This window comes from Talpa occidentalis, unplaced genomic scaffold (genome assembly GCF_014898055.3).
Source record: "Talpa occidentalis isolate TD23 unplaced genomic scaffold, MPIMG_talOcc4v2.1 talOcc4.14, whole genome shotgun sequence".
In the NCBI taxonomy this organism is placed as follows: domain Eukaryota; kingdom Metazoa; phylum Chordata; class Mammalia; order Eulipotyphla; family Talpidae; genus Talpa; species Talpa occidentalis.
In genome coordinates this window covers 32926812-32945140 of record NW_023601433.1, presented here as the reverse complement: position 1 = coordinate 32945140, position 18329 = coordinate 32926812, and the positions used below count along the sequence as shown (strand labels likewise).

Sequence of the window (18329 nt, the reverse complement as noted above, 5' to 3'; positions counted from 1 at the left end):
TAGCTTGATATAGCTTCCTTATCCAGTCATCTAACAATAGACAGGCTCTTTCCATGTCTTGGCTATTGTTAATAGTGCCGCAAAGAACATAGGAGTACATGTAAATACCACTTTGTGTTTTCATGAGTCAGATGTATAAGATGAGGAATTCTGTTCTTAATTTGAAAGTAGAGTTCTATTTTTTTTTAATTTTTGAGGAATCACCATACTGTTTTCCAGAGAGGTTGCACAAATTTACATTCCCACCAATGGTGTACACAAGAATTCCTTTTCTTCCACACCCTTTTCTTCCATACTTGTTATTTCTAGTCCTTTTGAACAAGCAATTGTCAGGAGTAAGCTGATATCTCATGATTTTGAGCTGCATTTCCCTAATAATAAAGAATGTTTAGCATCTTTTCCTTGTACCTATTGGCCATCTATAAGTCCTCTTTAGAAAGAATCCAGATCTTCTGCCATTTTTTTTGATTAGGCTTTTTGTTTTCTAGTAGTTCAGTTGCATACATTCTTTGTAAATTTTGGATATGAATTCCTTGTTTGGCATATGATGTGCAAATATCTTTTCCCAATCAATAGGTTGTTTTCTCAGTTTTGTTATTTATTTTGCTATACAGAAGTTGGGGGGGTTGTTTGTGTTTTTGTTTTAGTTTGAGATATCTCATTTGCTTATTCTTGCTTTTGTTTTCCTTTTCATTAACATCCCCAAAGATATCTCTAAGGTCAATGTCAAAGAGTATATTGCTTAATACATATGTGTTTGATGGTCTCAGTTCTTAAATTCAAGTTTTAATCCATCTTCTATTAAATTTTATGTAAGGTGTTAGACAGTGATGTAGTTCATTCAACTTCCTATTTATAGAGGGTCACAGGGCTCATTTCTTATACCTCCTCTCCCCTCTATCTATACTTGCTCCCAATGTCATTTTACCTAGTCACACTTTGAGTATTAAATCCTTCCATATTTTCATCCCCAGTCTCCAGCCTCTTTCTTGAACTCACAACTTGTTGGACAATCATTATGCTCACCTGGAATTTTAATAAGTAGGCCTATTCTCCTCATATTTCCTCTGTCTCAAATTATGGAGACACCATCTGCTAGATGCTCAGTTGAGTTATTTTTAACTCCTTTCCTTCCTTTATGTCTCACTTTCAATATGTCATGTATATTGTTGGTTCAAAATTCTAAATGTATCCAGAACATGACTTTACCTTACTAATGTTAATGCCCTGTTCCCAGACACTTACAACTATTTCTCAGTTCATTGCAATACCTTGCTAGTTGGAAAAAAAAATATTTCTCCTAACAAAATAACATGGTAACATGAGCAGATTATCAATAGAAGATATGGAAAGTAAATGTGAGGTGAATCAAAAAAAAAAATAAATAATCAAAAAGAAAAAGAGAAAAAGTTAAGAAAATTGGAACAATTCGTGAAGGTTAAAAATCTTACTAGTCAGAGTCATAAAGAGTAATTAGTTTTGACCAGCCCCAAGAGTAGATCCCAGAGAGTTCAGAGAAAAAAAAAATACAAAGGTACACATTCCATCTGGTGACGTATCTTCCATACTGTACCTTACCAACTCTAGCCTGGCCAAAAGCCCTTCCTTGCTGATCCCTATGTTCACATAATTCACTTATGATTTTCCTAATACCTCAAATGACAAAAATTTCAGGAACTCTGAATCGAAAGATAGAACACAACATAGACCTATTTTTCAGCTTCTCTTATAATCCACTAATAATATATTCTTTATATTAATAAACATAAATATTCATTATTTATATAATAATATAAATGTTTATAATAACATAAATGTTTCCCTCTTGTTACCCAGTTAAATATGTTTTGTCTCTAGGTTTTACAAAACTTAACAGTGCAATGTTAAAGAATATTTATGTAGGTTGATAGGAAGTGCAAGCATGGGTAATACAAATTGAGAATATTAGTAAAGGGTAAAGGGATTTTAAAATACCATGTGATCTATATTCTTATGAAATTAAAGAAAAGTAAAAATTAATTCTAAATATTTGAGTTTATTAAAAAGTAAAATGAAAGGCAGAGGGACTTGACAAGGGGGAAATATTCATTCATGTTTCTTTCTAACTTATTCCTGCCTCTCCTAATTTAAAACGTGACTCATTTTAGATGATATAGGAATGATATCATATGGTAGTTGGAGCTTTGTGATGACAATGTTTAAAATATGAGTGAATTTTGACAATTAGCCATTCCAGGCAAAATGAAGAAGGAAAAAGTACTGCAAAAGGAAAGCATGTGCAACAACTGTTAATTATGAAATTTCAGCAGACTTCTTTTTTTTTTTTTTGTGCACATAACTTTTTTTTTTATTAGATAATAAATTTTATTGTTATATTCCCCATACAATTGCAGCGCCCCCATTCTGACCCCAATCCCTCCCCTCCCGCCCCTGCCCCCCTAAAAGTGTCTCTGGTTCATAGTTTTTTGTTGATTTTGATTTTCACTTTCTTATAGTTATTCATTTTCCTGGTCCCTTATTTAAGTTTTCTAGATTCCTCAGCAGACTTCTTTTCCCATTGGTCAGAGTAGTTTCCCACGGTCACCATGGAAATTGAAAAGTATGGACAATACAGACTGCTATTTTAACAGAAAAGCAATTTCAAGCTCCAACCTAAGGAATCCCTGAAATACTCCCTAAAACCATGCTTCATAATGACCTCTCTGACTTCTTCATTTCTTTAATATAAATTCAAATCACCTGATAGTTTTCAGATATTCCTTCTTCTACATTTAAGATTGTGATCTGCAAAATTGTTCATATTTCTGTGTGTCCTCCTGTCTGCACAGACACTCACTGTCACTTATAAAGTGAAAGATATAAACTTGGATGTTAACTGTTTCAGTGAACAGATTTTGTGAAGTGCCTTCTGTTTTAGCACTTTAGGTTTATCACACTTTGTTGACTTCTGACATTCCACTTTCCTAGATTATAGGAAAGACCTGTTGGTGTAGTTTGTCTTTCAAATGTGCCAATGTCTGTACATTAACAAGATTTTTAAAAATAAAACTGTATAAAACAAAAAAAAAAATCATGGTCTGACTTTATGAAGACTTTAAAGAACCTGATAGTATGGATCTTGTCTTAGATAGCATCAGTTCCTGCCAGTCTGCTCTTTAACGGCCGAAATTTTTTTAAAAGTTTATAGCATGAAATACAAAAGTCATTACAGTACCTTCAGAGTGAAGCCATAATTAACCTTACAACAAAAGTTACAGATTTTTGTTCTTGTTTGCCTGTATCTATGAAAGCAACACCACCTGAGAAAGCATAAATCAAATGCTGGTTAGGGCAGCAATTTTTGCTGTATACGTCATAATGAACATAAACATCTCTGTGATATTGAAGAAGGAACTGTGACATAAAAAGATGTTTATATAAAAACAGGCCCCCTTTTCTCCTTCACACCTATAATCTGTGGTTGATGCAAACATTTTTACTCATTAGGGGTCACCAATACTACCTTAATTACAGATTCAGGAAGATATAGAAAGAAAAAGAGAGGGAAAAATAGTCTGGTAAAAATGCCTAGACTTAGTGTCCCTAAATTTTTACTTGAAACTTAATCAAGCATAGAAACCTTTGGAGAGTGCATGTCATTGTGTAATTTGTTGAAAATGGAGTCAAGAATCATATAAACCATCTGTTTATAAGAAAACACTGAGGCATTAATTCCCAACTGAAAATCTGCACACCTGGAGAGTTAATTCAAAAACTGTCAAAATGTATTACTCAACAAAAATTTCCTAAAGATGCAGTCAAGCAACTTTTTACATTTTATTTGGCTTTGCTTGACAAAAATAAAAAAAACTAACAATTTATTAAAACTAACATTTCTCAGAAAGAGGAACAAATGTAAGTAACCACATTCATCTGAACATTTTAGACTTGATAAGATGAAAGACAACACTGTGTTTGCATTCTTTACACATCCTACCATAAAATATGCTTGAGCATCTGAGACTGTGAGCTTGTCATATATCTTCACAAACACAGTCAGACTCACACTGTAGGAAAGGACAAAATAACCTGATGCTATGCATTCTTGACATATATGCAAAAAATAAAAATACTTAAATAATTTGAAGTAATTCTGCACTATCTAATGTCTTTGATAAATTAAAGTGAAACCATATTGATAACATTCTTTTTTTTTATTCCAAAATAACATTCTTTTATTTTTAAGTTTTATTATGGCTCATCCAATTCCAGTCCCTGATATACATTAACATATTCATTAAGAAATTTCAATTGACCAAAATAATAATTCAAAAGTCTTGGTTTCACAAAATCACTTAGAAAGTTAAAACTCATGCTTTCTATTTCCAACAGATAGGAAATTTTTTAATTAAGGTATCGTCATTTGTGTATTAGAAGTACAGGCTCTCCTGCCGCACCCGCTGCTCCCCTCAGCAGTGTGTTTCATCAGTCTGCCTATTCTGTTCCCCTCTCTGGTTCTGGTGAGTTCTCTCACCCTCCCACACTTCTGACTGTACCCAGTGCTTGTATAAATAAATAAATAAATCTTAAAAAAAAATTTTTCCTACTTAATTCACAGATGGAAAACAACCCACAACTTCACTTCTCTAAGCAAAGTGGGGAATTTTTATAAAATGATGCTTAAATATTTATATGTGTTAAATTTATATTTTCTAATGTTTTAACAACTGAAAAAAACACTAACTCTAAAGACATGCTTTAAAAACTCCAAAAAGCAATGGTGAAAAGTATTTTGTCCTTTTGCCAGTTCTGTTTTTACATATGTTACATTTCTCTTTTTATTAGCTAACATAGGTTCTCATTCTGAAACAGCTAAAACTTTGCAGAGAACACTGAACTGGGGTCAAAGTAGCTGGATAACCATTTTGGCCCTATTGAGTTTCATCCAGCCCTCAATTCCCTCCACTGTATGGTTTTCTCAAATAATTGATAGAAGAGAAACCAGTTCTCCACCTGAAATAATTATACATAATAAATTTGCTTTAGTGTTTCTTCCAGTACCTCACAGTATCTCAGAATAAAAGAACAGAGTATGTCCCATCAGCTGTCCAATGTCATAAAGACAAGACCAGCAAATCATCATTCAGGCTCTTGAACAGAGTTCTCATTTAATCCCTACACATGGCAATCCATTTTACAACATGATATCTCGAATCTTAAGAAAATTCCTAAAGCTTGAAACAAGCTTCCTTAAGACCCCTATATGGATTGAAACCAATTAGAAAATTTCAGGTTTACTTTCTCTTCTTTATATTTGTTCATGAAACACTTGTGAATTCAAGTCTTAACATATTTTTCTCTCCTGTAAGCTATTTATTTGATGGCTGAGTCATAGCCCACTATGAGACTCTTGGTGTCTATTAGTTTTTCTTTTAGCCTGATATCCAGAAGTAAATACCTCATATAGAGTTTAATTAATTATACAACATAATGGGATTACTTCTCATGAATTAAAGATTAAGTTCTAATTAATGTAAGCTAAATACGTCACAAGAGAACCAAGTTCCTAGCAAGATATAAAAATTACAGAAAAGCCAAATTTATAGCAACTCTTCCAGAAACAATCATGGGAGAAAGTTTGGTATGATCTGAAGGAAATATACTAACTCAAAAAATACAGAAATCTAATTTGAAATAATTTTACCACCAACCAATTATACCGACCAACCTAAATTTGAGCATTCAAAATTATTTTCATACAAAATATTTATTTTATAATAAAATAAATTTTAATACAAAATTATTTTATAATAAATAAAATTTTAATACAAAATTATTGTTATACTTACCATGTTGTATGTCTTTCATATCTAAATGAAGACTGGACATCAATATTCCAACTGCTTGTGATCTTTTGTTGCTTAATAACTTGACAACCTGCTCAAGAAATAAAGAAAAAGGGGAAATATTAATTTGCACTTCTATGACATACTTACAAAATTTTATTTTTAATCCTTAATGAAAACAAATAATTTAGTCATTGCTTAAAGTATTGAAAACTTATTTGAAAAGAAATTTGGGTTTTATAGCATATACCTTGAAAATATACCTATTTCCCCCAAAATTCAGTATCAGCCTCAATGTTATGCTCTTACCCTTACTCTTTTAACATCAAATATATGAAAAAGTAAAATTTCTGTTAGGAAGTTAATTTGATCTATGTAGGATAATAATCACACATTTGATAATTTATAGCTGGGTGTTTAACAAATGTTCCTCTTTTAATGCAAATCCTTAAAACATTGGTCAAGAAAAGGGCAAAATAAAAGTACATACATAGAGAATTTATTAGATCAGACCACTTTGGTCACAAAATAGTAAATGTACTTTCATTCAGGTTATTTTATTTATTTATCTTATTTATCCACATTCTGTTGCTGTTATTGTGTTGTCAGTGAAGCGATATCTTCTATTTACAGCTAGTTTTTTCCCCACTACCATCACTTACATCCCTTGTCACTTTCTCTCCACTCTCCTTAAATTGTAGAACACATGGATTTTCGCATTCATGGTTTCACGGTCTTTGAATGCATACCTAAATGTGGGATTGCTGGGTCATATATTATTTTGATTTGCAGTGCTTTAAGGTAAATCCAGATTTCTTTCTATAATGGTTGCACCAGTTTACATACCCAAAAACTTCTATTTTTTTCTGCATCCTCTCCAAAATTTATTGTTGGAGGTCTTTTTAATATGTGATATTCTCACAGGTGTGATATGGAATGTCATTATGTTTTTAACCTAAAATTTTCTTTGTGGATACAATGAACACTTTCTCATAAATCTATTGGTCTTCTGGATATCTTCATTGATGAATTGTCTGTTCATTATATGCTGTCCATTTATTAATGGATATGTTTGGTTTTTATTGTTGAAATACGTATTTTATACATCTTAATCCCTAACTAGTTATATGGTGTGAATATTTGCTTCCATTCAATAAGGGTCATTTTAATCATTTTGTATTTTCTTCTGCTGAATAATATTTTTAGTTTAAGATAATGCCAATTGTTTTTGTTTTTATTTCCTTTGCCACAAGAGTCTAGTAACAAAAAAATGTTGATGTCATGGAATGTATCCTCAATTTTTTCTTCTATATATATATTTTTTCAAGTAATCTTTATAATCTTCAGTTGGATCATCTTTTTGTTTTGTTTTTCTTTAATTTTTAATTTTATATATTTTACATCATTTTTCATTTTTGCACAATGTATGTTTTTTCACCTTGGTTATAATACCCATACAATTCCCACCACCCTTTTTTTGATCCTACTCCCTTGCCCCTCCCCACCCTGCCCCATAGTGTGTCTCTGGTTTATAGTTGCTTGTTGATTTTGATTTTTACTTTATTATAATTAGTCTTTTTCCTGGTCCCTTATTTAGGTTTTTTCTAAATTCCTGCTATGAGTGAGACCATCTGGTATTTTTCTTTTTCTTTCTGGCTTATATCACTGAGCTATGGAAACAACCCAAATGTCCCAAAACAGATAACTGGATCAAGGAGATGTGGTACATATACACAGTGGAATATTACTCTGCAATCAAAAAAGATAAACTCATACAATTTGCAGCAACATGGATGGAGCTTCTATATATTTTATTGTTGCAGACCTTACACATAAATCTTTAATCCATTTTGAGTTTATTTTTGGAATTAGCAAGTGATTCAAATTTATTCTTTTGTGTGTATTTTTCTATTTTACCACCACAATTTATTAAAAGACTCCCTTTTCCCTATTGTATAGTCATAGCTGCTTTATCATATATTAGGGATACCTGGTATATGGATTTATTTCTGGGCTTTCAGTTCTATTCCATTTCTCCATCTCTATATTGCTTTTAGTACTGCTGCCTTACATAAAGTTAGAACTCAGGTAATGCGACACCTCCATTTCTCTCCTTTATCTTCAGGGTTGCTTTTGGAATACTAGGCCTTTTATGGTTCCATATAAATTTCAATATTTTTGTTCAATTTATTTGAAAAATTTTGCTGGTGTTTTGATGGGGATTACATTAAATTTATTTACAGTTTTAGATAGGATAGTTATTTTGATATTGATTCTCTCCATCCATTAGCATAGGATATCCTTCCATCTCCTTACGTCACCAAGTCCTTTAATAACATTTTGCAGTTCTCATTGCATATGTCTCTTACCTCCATAATTAGGTTAAATCCATAGTATTTAATTCCTTTGAAGCAATTATAAATGGAGTTAATCTCTTAAATTCTTTCACTTCTTGTTCATTGTTTGCATATAAAAAGGATGAGTTTTATATATTGGTTTTATAACTTGCCATATTGCTATATTTCTCTATTATTTCTAATAACTTGTTGATGGAGTCTTTGGGATTACAGACATAATATCATAGCATCTGCAAATAATGATAGTTTCACTTCTCTTTGGACTTAAATTTCCTTTATTTCCTTTTTTGTGATAGTTCTAATCAAAACCTATAATGCCAAGTTAAACAGTGGTAGTGACAAAGGGGCATCCCTTGTCTTGTTCCCAGTCTTAGAAGGGAAAGCTTTCAGCTTTTTACCATTAAGCGTTTGGTTTGTGACATATGGTCTTTATTATATTAAGGTAGGTCAGTTCTGTTCCCTTCTTATTTAGAATTTTAATGGGCACTGAATCTTATCAAATGCATTCTCCACATTGATATTACATGATTCTCATTGTTACTTTTGTTGATAAGATGTAATAAATTGATTGATATACATTAAACCAATCCTTGTGATAAACTTGAATTTGATTGCTAGTATTTTGTTGAAGATTTTTGCATCAATGTTGATCAGGGATATAGGTCTATAATTTTATTTTCTTTTGTTGTCTTTAATCAGTTTTGATATTAATGTAATCTTGGCACTGTAAAATTTATTAGGCAGCATTCCCTTTTCTTGTATTTTTTAAAAGAATCTGAGCAAAGTGGGCATTATTTCTATAAAAGTTTGATAAAGTTCACTTGTAAAGTTGTAAAGTGTACTCTTGTTTGTCAGAGGAATTTTTATTACTGTTTCAACTTCCATGCTGGTGATTGATCATTTTGCTCAATTCACCTGCTTCTTGGATTAGTTTTTGTAAATTATGTTGATCTAAACATGTATCCATTTCTTCAATGTTATTGAATTTATTGACATAGTAGTATATAATAATCTTTGTACTTCTGTGCTGTCTGTGATTTCTCCTCTTTTCTTTATGATTCTCTTCAGTAATGTTTTACTTGTCCTTTTTTTTGTTGTTGTTAGCCTTATAGATGTTTATCTATTTGGTTTATCTACTTGAGGAATAAGCTCTTAGTTTCATTGATTTTTTTTAATAGTCTTTTAATCTCTAGTTCATTTTTATTGCTCGTTCATCTTTTTATTCATTCCTTCCTTCTATTAACTCAGGGTTTTATTTCACTTTTCAGTTACTTTAGGCATGATATTAGATTGTTTATTCTGGTTTCTTAATGTGGGCCTGTATTGAAATTATTTCTTCCTTTAAGACTATTTTTGCTGCATCCTATAGATCTGGAGTATCTTGTATCATGATTTTCATTCATCTAAAGTTATTTTTAAATTTCTGCATTGATTTTCATTTATCCAACTACTACTAAGCAGCATGTTATTTATTCTCCATGCATTTTCCCAATTTTTTTTTCTTACAGTGATTTCTAACTTTATAGTATATGGTCAGAGAAAGTATTGATATAAGTTCAGTCTTTCTCACTTTACTGAAAATTAACTTATGTGCCAAGATATGATCTAGTCTAAAATTTTCCATGTGTATTTGGAAATAAAAAGTATATGCAGCAGTTTTGAGGTGGACTGTTCTGTAGATGTTTGTTAAACCTATCTGGTCTAGCTCCTATTTAAATCTATTGCTTCCTTATCTATGCTTTATTTTCTTGATCTTTTCATTGCCGTAAGTAAGGGAATAAGTCCCCTAACATTGTTGTGTTATTATAGATGTATGTGTGTGTATATCTTTAGTGATGTTATTGCCATATTTCTCAATGCTCCATCATTCAGCACATATATATTTATGAGTATTATTTCTTCTTTTTCACTAAAACTTTATTTATAATTAAGTGCTCAAGTCTAGGTTTTATTACTTTTTGAATTGGAAGTTATTTTTGTCAGATATAAGTATACCTGTTCTTGATGTTTGTTTTTACTTGCTATTTTTTATATAATTGTCTTTCAGGTATTTACTCTAAGTCTGTCCTTGTCTTTATTGGTAATATCAGTTTCTTGAAAACAGCAGGACTTGCGTTTTCTTTTGAATTCATTCAGTCACTCTACATTTTTTGTAGGGTGAGTCAGGACATTTATGTTTAAGGTGATTATTGAGAAATAAGTTTCATTGCCATTTTGTTATTTTTGTTTTTGTCTTGATTTTTGTTAGATCTCCTTGTAATATTTTGTTTAGGTCTATTTCCATTGTCTTATGTGTTATTTCTATTAATTTTTGTTTGAGGGTTTTACTGAGGTTGGTCTATGATGTGTGACCTGTGGACACTCTAGTCTCCTGATGTGCAACATTCTTTCCTTCTCCTCTTTCTCCTACTCTTCCATGTCAAGTGCTTTTAAGATTCTGTTGCCTCTATATGCATTATTCTCTTGCTTTACAATAAACATTTTAGATTTTTTTGATGTGTAGCTGGTGTGCATAAATTCTTTTAGTTTTTTTATTCTCAATGAAGTTCCTTACTCTTCCTTCTTTACTGTATGTTAATCTTGAAGGGTAAAGGATTATGGACTATAAATCTTTCTCATTAAGAATTTTAACTAGCCCCTTTAAATCCCAGTGTGTTTGTAAGGTGTCTACAGAAAAGTCTGCTGAAAATCTGATTAGTGTTCCTATTTTGCTACCATCCCAGAATAGGCAGATTCACTGCTGATTTGGGCAAGATTGATACAGAGAGACTTGGAGCCCTCAATATATTTTACAGGCCTTTTAATGCTGAAATAGGGAACCAGGTACACAGGCACACCAGACAAGGAGGCTGGCATGCAAGGAGAAAAGAAGGGGAGTTGGGCAGGGGTTTGGGAGACAGACATGCTGCCAGCCCCTGCAAATCGTCACTGCTCTTTCCCCTCTCTCTGCTATTCTCCCTCTCAGCCTTGTGTCATCTCATCTCACAGTGATTTCAAACACCAGAGGTGAGAACCCCTCTTATCCCTCACTTCCAGATGTCCACAATCACAGGTGTGTGTGCCCTGCACCCATGTATCTCAGTCCTAGCTTTGGTGCTGCAACCTAAGAGGAGTGCAAGATTGCAGGAGCCAGCTGTAGAGGCTACTGGTAGGAGGGCAGAAAAAAGTCTGAGCCACTTCATATTCCCTACAGTTTACAGGTTACAATTTACTCTTGCTGTTTTTAATGTCCTTGTCATTGACCTTCAACAGCTTTATTATAATGTATCTTGTTGTGTGTCTGTCTGGTATTTTGTTTGGAACTCTTTGGTCCTCTTAGATAATCACTTCTGGTTCATTTCCCAGATTGAAAAGCAATTATGTCTTTAAATAAATTTTCTATGCCTTTCTTTTTATCATCTCTCTGGGGGTTCACATGATACGGATGTTATGTCTGTTTAAGTTATCCCAAAGGACTCTCATACTGTTTTCATTTTTTTCTGTATTGTTCTGTTCATCTATTCTCCAATATTGTGTTCTTTTTTTTTTTTTTTTAAGGATTTATTTATTTATTTATACAAGCACTGGGTATAGTCAGAAGCACGGGAGGGTGAGAGAATTCACCAGAGCCAGAGCAGGGAGCAGAGCAGGCAGAAGGACCGAAGTACACTGCTGAGGGGAGCAGCGGGCGGCAGGAGAGGTTTGCGCGCCATGCGGGACCCTCCTCCGGTGGCCCGGGGAGCAGCCGGGGATTGAACCGGTGCTGCAGAGGCTGCGGGCAGCTTTGCAACCCAGCGCTCAACCACTGCGCCACCGGGGAGGCCCTCCAATATTGTGTTCTTGAGATTATTAATTCTCTAGTTGCTTCTGTTTGTCATAAAGGCCTTCAGTGATATTTTTAAATTGAGTCATGGTGTCCCTTAGCTCCATTGTTTTTTTTTTATTATTATAGCTGCCTCATATATTAGAACTGTTACCTTGAATTACAGTCACACTCTGCAGCTCTGCACTATTAAGACTCTGCTCAGCATTTTTCAAACTGCTTGTCTTTGCACCTGCTGAAATAATCAAGAACTGGTACTGACAAGGATTTGTAGGTATAAAAGAGGACCAAACCATTAGAGCACCAAAGATCACCTCAAGTAAATCCTGGAATTCAAGCATACTACTGTGCTATGAGAACTGACTGTTGTGTGGTGGGGCTCCACCATAATCCCTTCTTCTAGGTCAGCTTCTCAGTCTTAGTGTCTTTTATAGTCTTATTTCCACTTCTACTTTAGGCTTTTTAAGCACTAGATGCAGCACTGGGCAAAGTCTCTTTTCTTTTCCCCTGTTAATAACATGTGCTTGAGTGCTAGTTTATTGAAGTGTTCCTTTGATGATGTGTTTTTTAACACTGGGAGGCGGTGGGTGGCAAGTGATTTGAGTATCACAGCCTTTGCTTTGAGAAGTAACCTCTTCTCAAAGGCTATGTTGCTGATGAGACACAGATGATTTGACTTCCTTCTCCCCTAACTCTCGCTTTTATATCGAGAGCCTCAAGCTCAGACCAATGATACTATTCTATACCCCATCTCTCCAGCTCTACAACAGGGCACTCTCTGTCTTGGGTGCATGTAGGATAAGGTAAAAGTATCAGGCTTTTCTGCCTTTCTGCCATTAGGATAGATGAGGGAACCTTGTGGCCCTGCATGCCTGATGGGGGGGCACCTGAAGTGGGTACACCTGGGCTGAGAGACTGAGTTTATAAGGGCGGCATCACGGTGACACCAGCAGAAGCCAAGAATGAACGGAAACCAAGAGAAGAAGAGAACCAGAGAGCCCAGACAGAGTGAGGATTTGCTGGGGGCTGGGAGGACTGCCAGCCTCCCGGCCCTCCAGCACCTCTGCCTGCCATATGCCTGGAAAATCTAAATAAAAGACCTGCAAAAGCCACTGAGGACTCTGACTCCTCGTTTACCTGGTCTGTTGGATCAGAAAACCTGCTCTGTGGTCTCCCTGCCCCTACAATGCAAAAATCTATATACCCCTTCATCCAGTGCAGTAGAGGGTGTCAGGAGTCCCTGTGTAGGGTAGGTAAAGTATCAGGCTTTTCTGCCCTCCCACCATTGGGCTTAATGATGGATCCTTGCAGCCCTGAATGCGTGCCTGATGGCGGACACCTGGAGTAAGGTGTGGGCATGTGTAGGTGGGTACACCTGGGCTGAGAGACTGGGTTTATAAGGGTGGCGCAGGAGAGTGCAGTGTGGTGGTGTGGTGTCAAGGATGGAGGAGTGTGGTGGAGAGTGACAGAGCACGACGGAGTACAGCAACTACAGAAGGCGGAGAGCATGAAGACAACAGGCCTGCTACAACTGTTAATGAACCTACCCAGTATGGGTTGGTTGTGTTACACCCCAATATCGGTATGTGCCCAACTCAACAATCGTATGGACTCTGGGCAGCTGCCACCTCTCCCACTGTTGTACTGTACAGTCCTGGTATCACTATAGCATTAACTTAAAATTTTTCCTACCCCCTTTCTCCTGGACCATTGCTCCTAGTGTGTGCTGTGGTGCTCCATTCATCTCTCAGGGTCTTTTTGTTTTTGGTTTATTCTGTAATCTACTGTAATACCATGAGTATGTGAGCAGGCTAGCCCAATGTATTCACTCTGTGACCATCTTTCTGGGCTCCTTATTTAGTATTTTTAGAAAGTTCTGTAGGGAAAATGGAGTGACTTGGTCTTTTTTTCATCTTCCCACCACTAGCTCTATAGTTGCCAGCTGCAGTTGTGCTTCCCCTCCCCAGGTTTCATTGTCCACACTTGATATCATGTTGGTGCAAAAAGGCACATTGAAGTGTGAGCACGGGGCACACACACACCTGTAATTATGGATACCTGGACCTAGAAGTGAGGGATAAAAGGGATTCCTTGACTCTAGCTTCCACAGCTATGTCACCTGAACGGGTACAAGGTCAATAGGAGAGAAGGACACGGAGGAATAATGCCAGAGAGAAGTGTGAGATAGAGAACATGGAGACTGCAGGGGCTGGGAGGCTCTGGTGGCGACAGAGGCTCTCTCTCGCCACCAGAGCCTCCCAGCCCCTCTGCCTGGCCTGCCTGCCTTCTGGTCTGCCTGTTGTACTGGTTCCCTGCTGTAGCATTAACAGGCCTGTCAAACCTATCAAGAGCCCCAAGATTCCTTGATCCATTTTCCTGAATCAACAGTGAAACTGCCCTGGGCATATGTGCCAATATTGCTCACTATTTTAGTGACAGCACTTCTCATACTGCATTTTGCCCACATTTTCTAGGGAACTTTAATGAGGGCTAGCAGAACAAAATCTAAAGGGCTATGTCAATGTCAGCTCTATCTAAACCCACCATTCCAGAGACTCTTGAAGAGTCAGCCCACACAAACCCATGAGATTTCCTAAAATACATACTATTGATAAATCTTATTTATGACACTTGTACCACAGGTCTCAATATTGTGGATGGCAGCAATTTCTGTTTACTCTCAGCATTTTATTATAAATCTGCTAAAAAAAACACTTGACCAAAAGAAAAAAATATATTTTTGGTCAAATTACCAGAAAGACAGCTACCCTAACAGCTACTGTATTTGCTGACTTCATTTTCTTTTTTGTTCAAAGTTGGGTCAATCAGGAAACTAATAAAATAATTCTCTCATTTGAAGTCATAGAGTCAAACAATATTTTTTAATTGCAAAAATAGAGGCTCTTGTTCTTCAGAAGGTTTGAACTAGAGACTAAACAGAACACTTTTAAAAGGGTTGACCACAAAAACCTCTACCATCATTTCTAAGGCCTTCTGTGGAAAGGGCAGTAACCCACAAGAGGTAGTACTTCCTCAAAACAAACAAAACATAAATTAGGTTCTCATTTGGCTATTTAAACATATTGTTATATTTCAGCTAGAAACTAAAGAGCTTTAAAATTAAATGTAATTCCATTCATACAATGAGTATTTCTATCAATGCTTTTATCTGTTACAACAAATATAAACGTAATATCAGAGGAAGCAGAAGGCACATACTTGGTTCTAAAATAGTGTCTAGCTTCAGTAAATGCAATTCATGCTTCTCTGACAAAGCTGATTTTACTAAGGTTTCCTCTCATCTTCTGCTTCCTACATGCAATGGGCACATTTGCATCCACATGTCTTCTGACCTTGTTGCAGTGCAGACATGTTGAACATACCCTTATAGAAATTACTCCAGGGCACCTGCCAGCCAGTCTCACTCCTTTTTAAGAAAAATTATTCTGAGTTCACCTTAAATGTTGTCATATTCCAGAATTTTATTCTCAGCACCTTATTGTCTTCACTTTATGACCTATATTGTCTTCACTTTTTATGCCTTTCACCTTTATAGACACACAGCCAAGCTCTTATAACTGTATTCTTGTAGCTATAGTAGGATACTCAGTGGTGTCCTACTTTCCTGCTATCTCCACTTATATTACCCAGACAAATTTCCATTTGATATGTCTAAAACCAAACTTTGAATAGATCAACGCAAAATATTCCTAACTAGCTCCCAAATTCCAATGGTTATCAAGTGTGTTTCCTAAGCCAGCAGGCATCATTATCACCTAGGAACCAATTAAAAAATGTAAGATTTTGGACCCTATCAAAAACTACTAGCCAGAAAATCTGGGCATAGAAAGCATGAATTTACACTTCCAGATGATTCTAGAATTACTGATGAGTCTCATCTATTCCTGTCCATTTTCCAAACTGATACTCCATACCATCCAGAAAATGCCAGTATTGGCATAACAGTCTCTTGCTTTTTAACAGGAATGATTGATGTTTAAGGGATAGTATTTCAATCGGTCACATAATCTGCTTCACATTTCATACATAAAACTTCCTTTTTCTGTAATAATGCAAATGAACTTAATTACAAATTGCATTTTGCATTTATGTGCCTAACATTATATGTAGAAATAACAATTATCAGTCACCTTCTGAAAGGCATACAAACAGGAGATTGCATATGTCTAAAAGGACTGACTCCATAGTTCTTTAAAGTAATTCAACCTCTATATTAGGAACCACAGTTATAATTTATCCTTTAAACATTCTGGATAACAAGTAACTGAACTTATCAAGCTAAAACATTCTTAGAATCCAATGACTACCAATGTAATGGAGAGGATAGAGTTGACTCTTAGATGATCTCAGAAACACAAAATAATGAATTAAAACAGATAACCAGGAAAAAAAGATCCAAATTCACATCAGCTTCAACTAATACTATTTTATATTAAACTTCCCTGGGAGGCAGGACAGTATAGAGATTATGAATCTAGACTCCGTAAAAGAAAGCAGAAGTTCTGATTCTTATGTCTGGACGAACTGACATTCTTCATTTCTAACAAGTTCTTGGTTGTGCCAGTACTTCCAGCCAATAGATCACAAGCATCTAAGTTTCTCTGATTCACTTTTTATGCCTTCAACAAATGCTACTCTCACATCCCAAAGTTTCAGTCTCCTCATTTAAGAAAATAACATCAACTTCTAAAAGCTATATAGGATGTTCAAAATAATTAGTGCATGTGACACTTTCAGAAATGTGTCTAAAATAATGTATTTATTGCAATAAATGATAGCTATAAGAGGTTTATTTTTTTTCAATTTTGTCAAAAATACAATGTTTGTTGACTTAACCATTATTGAGTTTAACTCCACAAGGGCATAGCCTTTCCTTCCTCCTCTGAAGTTAATTTAAAAAACTTAAATCTTTATTAGCTCAGGGCAGTTTTCTAGTGGTTGCAAATCATTTCTCTTTTAAACTATGTAGAATTCTACATGATCAATAATACATATGCTTTAATCAGTATAATATTAGGTAGTGGGAGAGACTAAGACCAAAATGTTTGTAATGTGGCCACAGTCAAAACTATATATATATATATATATATATATATATATATATATATATATATATATATATGATTTGATGCCTGAATGATTACTGTATCAAGAGTTATCCTTGATCTATTTTCATTCTATATTATTTATCCTTTTATTGAAGTTTTATTAGTTTATAATGTTGTTTGCATAGGAACTCTCCCTTGAGGTGCTGTTACCACATCACAGCAATGACACAACTAGTGCACCACCACAGTCTACTACTCTCTCCACTTTGTTCTCATTCCTCTCTTTTCTCACTCTTTCCCACTCTCTTCCCCCCTGGGAGCCTCTTCTGTTCTACAATCATATTTCTAGGAGATATTACTATTTTGGCTTTATCTGGCCCTTTAGTTAGTTTGTATTCCATGTATAAATGACATCATCCAATATTTATCTTCTGTTTTTCACTTATCATAAACTCTCCATTTTCATACGTTGTCACAAATGACAAGAGTTTATGGTCTTAATACCTGAGTAATATTCCATTGGTAGATATAGCACATTTTTCTGAACCATTCATTTGTTTTTAGTACTTAGGATGTTTGCATAACTTGGGTATTATAAATAGTGGTGAAACAAAAATAGAAGTGCATATTCCCTTTGATTTAGTGTTTGTCTATTATTTAGGTAGATACTTAAGAATGGAATTGCTGGGAGACCCAGTTTTAATATTTTGAGAAGCTTCCATAACGTTTTCCAGATGGGCTGGAATTGTATAAATTCTATTTCTCCACATCCTCTTTAACACTTGTTGTTTCTGGTCTTTTTGATATGGGTGAAGTGGTATCTATTGTGGTTTTGATATGCATATTGATGGCTATAAGGAAGATGAAGATTTTTCTCATGTGCTGTATTCCAACTGTATTTCTTCTTTGCAGACATGCTTATTTAGCTCTTCTACTCATTTTTTGATTGGGTTAAGTTTTTTTCTTCTTTTGAGTTGTATTAGTTTTTGTATATCTTGAATATACTTTGTTGAAAGTATGATATGCAAGTATTGTCTACCATTTAGTAAAACTTCCTTTTTTGATAGTTTCTTTGTTGTGCAGATACTTTTGATGATTGATGCAGTCCTAATTGTTTATACTCTTTTCTTTTCCTTGCTATTTGGAGGTGAATCCAAAGTAATATCTCTGAAGTCTATTCTGTAAGGTGTTTCACCTATGTTCAGGTCTTATATCTATTTCTTTTATCAATTTTGAGTTGATTTTATTTATTTATTTATTTGTTTGTTTGTTTGTT

The 18329-nt window shown here is 34.7% G+C and overlaps 1 protein-coding gene across 2 annotated transcripts in view; it reads right to left on the bottom strand.

The window, feature by feature from the left end:
- FMN2 (formin 2) overlaps window positions 1-18329 on the bottom strand; it is a 308497-nt gene that overhangs the window by 133532 nt on the left and 156636 nt on the right. For both annotated transcript variants that reach the window (XM_037510275.2, XM_054694909.1), the window contains exon 7: window positions 5829-5916. In XM_037510275.2, coding sequence (XP_037366172.1) covers window positions 5829-5916 — 88 coding nt within the window. The remainder of the gene's footprint in view (window positions 1-5828; window positions 5917-18329) is intronic.